The sequence below is a fragment of the Varanus komodoensis genome, unplaced genomic scaffold (genome assembly GCF_004798865.1).
Source record: "Varanus komodoensis strain SLA01 unplaced genomic scaffold, ASM479886v1 scaffold63, whole genome shotgun sequence".
In the NCBI taxonomy this organism is placed as follows: domain Eukaryota; kingdom Metazoa; phylum Chordata; class Lepidosauria; order Squamata; family Varanidae; genus Varanus; species Varanus komodoensis.
The window spans coordinates 1,421,215-1,427,347 of record NW_025336259.1 but is presented as its reverse complement, the minus strand read 5'-3'; the positions used below and the strand labels follow the sequence as shown (position 1 = coordinate 1,427,347).

The following is a 6,133-nucleotide window of genomic DNA, read 5'->3' as shown; positions in this document are numbered from 1 at the left end:
GGATGCACACTCTTCTGCCGCCTTTCTGTTGCAATGCGCAAGACGCCAACACTAATTCCATTCCATTCCATCTCATTTCCAGTCCACAGACCTGTCCAAGTGTTTGACTTATCCAGCCACTGACTTAACATCCAAATCCTTTGCCCTCCGGATACCAGGACAAGAACACTCTGCAGATCAAGGGTCGGGCTCTTTCTGTGGAGAAGCTTCTTGACCTGCCCGTGTGTCCATCTGGGGCACCCCCTGCCTTGGGGGAGAACAGCCACGGGCTGGCATCAGGGAAAATATTTGTGGGGAGGCAAGAGGGAAAGCGATGCCCCACAGGAAGAGTTTCATCGCTTTCTCTGGTCTGTACCCTGTTTCTACCAAATGACGGCACCCAAAGCAACTTTCAGGCATAAAAAACGCGGACGAAGACAATTGCGCACATTCAAATATGCTAGAAACACAACACTCGTGGAACAAAAGGGAGGAACACAAACCCATTCATGGGCCAAAGGGTCTTCCTGAGTAGAGTGGCCATTGCGGGTGGAAGCCGTGCCAGCCTCCCTCGGCCAGGGCAGAGCTGGCTGCCATGTGGTGCATCCACAATTTCGGGAAGACTAACAGGAGGAGGATGGTGGTGGTGCTGGTGGTGATAGCTGAGTTTCTTAGAGTCCTTTCTCTTTAAAAAAGGTGACATAAAACTCTCTCTGAGCTCAGTCGGGTCTGTTTTGAGGTGCTGAACTTTGGTGGATGCCAACTTTCTTGTCAGGTTCCATTTGTCGGATTCCAATGATATTTGCTGTTCCTGTAAGTAACCCCAGAGGTCCAGCAACAGGGAAGGCTTGCCTGCTGGGGTCCATGTGTGTTGTAGTCCAAAACATCTGGAGAACATGAGTTGCCTACCCTTAACACAGGCAAGACCAGTGGACATGGTTTAATGCAGCTTTCTACATTCCGGCTGAGTGAATGAGGCAGCTGAATACTGCCAGACATACTGAAGCAGATTAGGGCCAGCTTAGGGGGCAAATAGCTCCCCCCACCCTTGAACTGGGCTGCATGAGAAAACTTTCAGTTTGGTTTTGAATTATAGAATCCTAGAAGAGTAGAGTTGGAAGGGGCCTGAAGGCCATCTAGTCCAACCCCCTGGTGTTGCAGGACACCAAGTTACACCATCCCACTCAGGTGGCTGCCCAGTTTCGCCTTGAATGCCCCCAGTGTGGGAGAGCCCCCCACCTCTCCAGGCAGCTGGTTCCACCGTCGTGTTGGTCTGACAGGGAGGAAGCTCTTCCTGATGTCCAGCCTGAATCTGGGTTGTCGCAACTTGAACTGCTTATTCCGTGTCCTGCACTCTGCCATCAGCAGGAAGAGATCTTGACCTTCCTCTTTGTGGCAGCCTTGGAGGTACTCGCAGAGGGATCTCATGTCCCCCTCAGTCTTCTCTTCTCAAAGCTGAACATGCCCAGTTCTCCCAGTCTCTCCTCACAGGGCAGCATTTCCAAACCTGCATCATTTTTGCTGCCCTCCTCCGGGCTCTTTCTAACCAGACTTTACCCTGTTTGCACCTCCTGGGATGAGCGGAATGCAAGCAGCAGCAAGTCTGCCACATGGATAGGTTTTGATCTATAAAGCCCTAAACGGCTTGGGACCAGGAAACCTGAAGGAACATCTCCTTCCTTATATGCCCTCACGCCCCTTAAAATCTGCGGGAGAAGCCCTGCTCTGGGAACCCTCTCCAAGAGAGGTAAAAAGGCCATCAACTCGGAGCAGGGCCTTCTCTGCTGTGGTGCCCAGACTCTGGAATGCGCTCCCCAGAGAAGTACGCCTGGCACCAAGTTTATACTCTCTTCGGCGCCAGGCCAAAACCTGTTTATTTAAACAGTATTTTAAACTCTAATAGTTTTTTTAGTTTAGTCGCTCTGTTTGGTTTATTGTTTTCTTCTGTTTTATTATTGAAATTGTTGTTTTAATTGTCCTTTTAAAAATTGTAAGCCGTCCTGAGATCTTGTATAATAGGATGGCATACAAAAGCTTTAAATAAATAAATAAATAAATAAATAAATAAACAAACAAACTGCCTGAGTTTGCAGCGGGATCCACAGGGCAAGAATATTGCTCAAAAAAGCCACGTGTGAAAGAGGCACCCAGTGCACTGAAACCATGGAAGAAGAAAAGTTTCAAGTTTCAAACAGACGCAAAACAGAAGCTCGCGTTTTGACAGATCTGCAGGAAAACACATGTGACTCTTTTTTTTCCTTTTAGCACAAATGGAAAGTCAACTAGCATGGCCCTGGTGTGGAAAGAGGGTGGTGGTGAGGTTGAGCCCACCTGGTTTTTGCTGATTTGCTCAGCCCAGGTAAGGAGGGGTTGCCCTCTTCGTTTGCTTCCAGACTCCAGTTCGTCTCCAAGGCACGTCGACACTCCTGTCCTGCAAAAGAAAGATATGGATCTCCCCGGATGGCTTGGGCTGAGCACCATCACCCTACGGATTTGCACACTATAGAAGAAGATCCGGACACTGCGGCTGTCGGAAAACGGGGGAAGGAGATGTGGAGCAGTCATCTGTGGGCCCCCTGCCTCGGTGCCTTTCCAAGCAGGTGGCGGAGGGGAGGACGCGGGGCTCCGTGTCATCTGCATGTGCTCCGGAGGATGGTCACGCACCCGTGGTAACTGGTGCAGCGCTGCAGAGGGGGCTGGGGCTCCATGACGCCGGCGGCCACGTCCAAAGCGAAAGCTTTGTCAGAGCCTTCCCCGTTCTCATCTTGGCCTCCCAGGATGTGGATTTTGCCACTGCACACGGTGACTCCACAGCTCTCCTGCAGGAGGAGAAAGAAGACGCAAGGTCCAGGCCCAATTTCACCAAGCCAGCCACCAATTTCAGGGTCGTGAACTTCACTAATGTGACACAGAGGAGCAGTGGTCATGGAACACCAGACTCCCAAATGGTCTAATATGCAAACGCTTGTTTAAAATGTAAACATCTCAGCTGGAGGCAAGTCATCTGGAGCCTGGAGAGTGCTATCTGAACAGACATTCATAGGATTGTACTGTTGAATTTTGTGGTTGTTAAACTTATATCCCACCCTTTTTACTTTTGCAAGAAGCCCAAGACCATTTTCATACTTCTCCTTGCTCTATATTATCCTCACAACAACCCTGCAAGGTAGGTTAGGCTAAGGATCACCAACTGGATTTGTTCTACGATCCCAGAAGTGGCAGCCACTCTTCACAGGGAAGCTGCTCCAGCCCCGGGTCATTTTCATTGCCCTTCTCTGTACTTTTTCCACCTCCAGAAGGTCCGGCTCAAAGCTGCAGAGTCCAGTTGTGACCAGAACCCAAATCTCCCAAGGCCCAGCCCGCCGCCCGAACCATCCCCAGCCCTCTGGGTCTTGGCCAACTCCATCTCAAATTCCTTCTAAGAGAAGATGGATCACCACCATATGAGTGCTTTCAAGCAGCCCTGTTCAGCGATTTGAAAATGGCTCCCCTGTCCTGTACTCCCCACTCCAAAGGCCCATGGGACTTGTAGTTTCATGAAGATGCTGAGGATTCGTTCTTAAGACCCTTCAACTCTCCAGGCCTCAAGGTCCTTCGGCTGGAAGCCACACTAGCAAAAAAATCCTCCTGGGAATGACTTGCATCATCAACACTTCCCCGGATTTGGAGAAGGGACACATAGAAACAGAAAAACTGAGCGAGTCAGAAGGGGCCTCCTGGGCCATCTAGTCTGACCCCCGGCTCCAGCTGGCTGCGCTCATGACATGCTCATGATACCGCAATCCTGTGCATGTTTAGACAGAAAAGTGGCCTTCCCCCACCAGGGCAATCCTGCAGTGACCTAGCGGTGCATTCGGCTGCCCTCCCTGCCCTCGGGTCCCGAGAGCTTCTCCGTACCAGAGGCCCAGGCAGCAATGCAGCTTCTCTCCAAGCGTCGCTCCGGGGGTCATAGCTGAAGACGGCGCTCAGGAGTCCTCCGGCCACGTAAATCACATGGTCCAAAGTGACCGCGTTGATGCACCGCTGGCAGAAGGGGGCAGGAGACAGGAGGCTCCACGTGTTCCCCTGGGGGTCGTAACACTGCACCTGGGGGGCGGGCGAACAGGCCATCAGTAACGGAGCGGTTTGGGGTTGGTTCCGAAGCAGCGCCAACCCCGAAGGGGCCTGTCCTGAGGGCAGGCAGGAAAACCAGCCGTGGGCCACCTTGCTACCTTCCAAGAGAAGAAACTTTTTTTTTTTCATTTCCTGCGAATCAACCTTCCCCAGCCAGGTGCCTTCAGGTGTTTAGGACGCCCTCTGCCATTTGCAGTCTGCCTCTTGAACCACCACGTGCCAGAATGTTCCCCAGGCTGGGTGCCGCTACAGAGAAGGCCCCGCTTTCAGGCAGCGCCTCTCGATCAGTGAACTGTAGCAGTTTGTATACACAAATGAGAACCCCAAATACTGGAAAACTTTTGTCCAAGTCTGGACAGAGGCGTTCAGGACTCGGGGAGCAAATCTGGGCTTCTGCTGGGGATGGTTCACCCACACTAAAGGCAGAATCTACTGTACTGCTGTTTCAATTATATTTCTAAATTCACATCTGCATGTAAACCAGCCTGTGTGACTTTTATTCAAATCATGGTCTCTTTTGTCTTCTTTCAGATGATGCCTCTCCTTCCCCTTCCCATATTTGTTTCTTTTGGCAACTCATATGTAGTCATTCCACATACAAATCAAAGATCGTGATGCAAACTGAGAAGGAAAAACTGATTACCTGCAAAACTAGGGGAAAAGAAAATGATAAAGAATAAAGCCCAGCGGAGAGGAAGTTAGCGAGGACTAGAGCCAAATTCTAACGTTTTGCCTTCTAAAACGGCACTACCCAAATGCAATGTTTGTTTGTTTATATGTATACTCTGCCTATATTTCTTTCCAAGGCGTTTAAGAAAGTTTGAATAATTCTCCTCTCCATCTTATCCCCACAACAACCCTGTGAGATAGGTTGGGCTGAGAGTCTGCGACTGGACCAGAGTCACCCTGTTGGCTGAGCGGGAACTCGAACCCGGCTCGCCTGAGTCCCAGTCCCTCGCTCTTAACCACAACACCGCAGTGGTCACAGAAGTGCGAATCTGGGCTTCATTCCTTGCAGAGCATAGCTTGGGATTCCCTAGAGGCCAAATTGCACAGGTACATCCCAAAGCCAAAGCGGACTCGCTTTTCTCCCGACGCAGTCCGTTACCTTCTCTGTGTTGGCCCCGTCCTCCGTCGCGCCCCCGATCACATAGAGCTTGTGGAGGCAGGAGGCAACAGCCGGCGAGCTCACGGCTTCCAGCAAAGGGGCCACAGCCGCCCAGCTGTTGGAGAAGGGGTCGTAACACTCCACACTGGACAGGCGGTAAACGCCGTCATAGCCGCCCACCGCATAGATCTGTCAACAAGAAAACGGAGACTCGATGTGTGGGCTCCTAATTTTGTTGTTGTTAGTCGTGAAGTCCTGTCCAACCCATTGCGACCCCATGGACAACATTCCTCCAGGCCTTCCTGTCCTCCACCATCCCCGGAGTCCACCCAAGCTCACGCCGACTGCTTCAGTGACCCCATCCAGCCACCTCATCCTCTGCCGTCCCCTCCTTCTTTTGCCATCTATTGTTCCCAGCATCAGGCGCTTCTCCAGGGAGTCCTTCCCTCTCATTAGGTGGCCAAAGTATTTGAGCTTCATCTTCATTATCTGGCCTTCTAAAGAGCAGTCAGGGCTGATCTCCTCTAGGACTGACCAGTTTGATCGCCTTGCAGTCCAAGGGACTCGCAGGAGTCTCCTCCAGCACTACAATTCAAAGGCCTCAATCCTTCGGCGCTCAGCCTTCCTTATGGTCCAATTTTCACAGCCATACATTGCAACTGGGAAAACCATAGCCTTGACTATACGCACTTTTGTTGGCAGGAAGATGTATCTGCTTTTTAGTATGCTGTCTAGATTTGCCATAGCTTTCCTCCCCAGGAGCAAGCGTCTTTTAATTTGTTGTCTGCGGTCCCCGTCTGCGGTGAACTTGGAGCCCAGGAAAATAAAATCTGTCACTACCTCCATTTCTTCCCCATCTATTTGCCAGGAAGTGAGAGGACCGGATGCCATGATCTTAGTTTTCTTAATGTTGGCTTGAAACTCAACATTAAG

At 51.1% G+C, this 6,133-nt stretch overlaps 1 protein-coding gene across 1 annotated transcript in view; it reads right to left on the bottom strand.

The window, feature by feature from the left end:
- Nucleotides 1-2,609: 2,609 nt before the first annotated feature.
- KLHL35 (kelch like family member 35) overlaps nucleotides 2,610-6,133 on the bottom strand; it is a 10,810-nt gene continuing 7,286 nt past the window's right edge. Inside the window, exons 4-6 of the mRNA XM_044450177.1 lie at nucleotides 5,201-5,389; nucleotides 3,877-4,065; nucleotides 2,610-2,798 (exon numbers count right to left, since the gene is read on the bottom strand). Coding sequence (XP_044306112.1) covers nucleotides 2,610-2,798; nucleotides 3,877-4,065; nucleotides 5,201-5,389 — 567 coding nt within the window. The remainder of the gene's footprint in view (nucleotides 2,799-3,876; nucleotides 4,066-5,200; nucleotides 5,390-6,133) is intronic.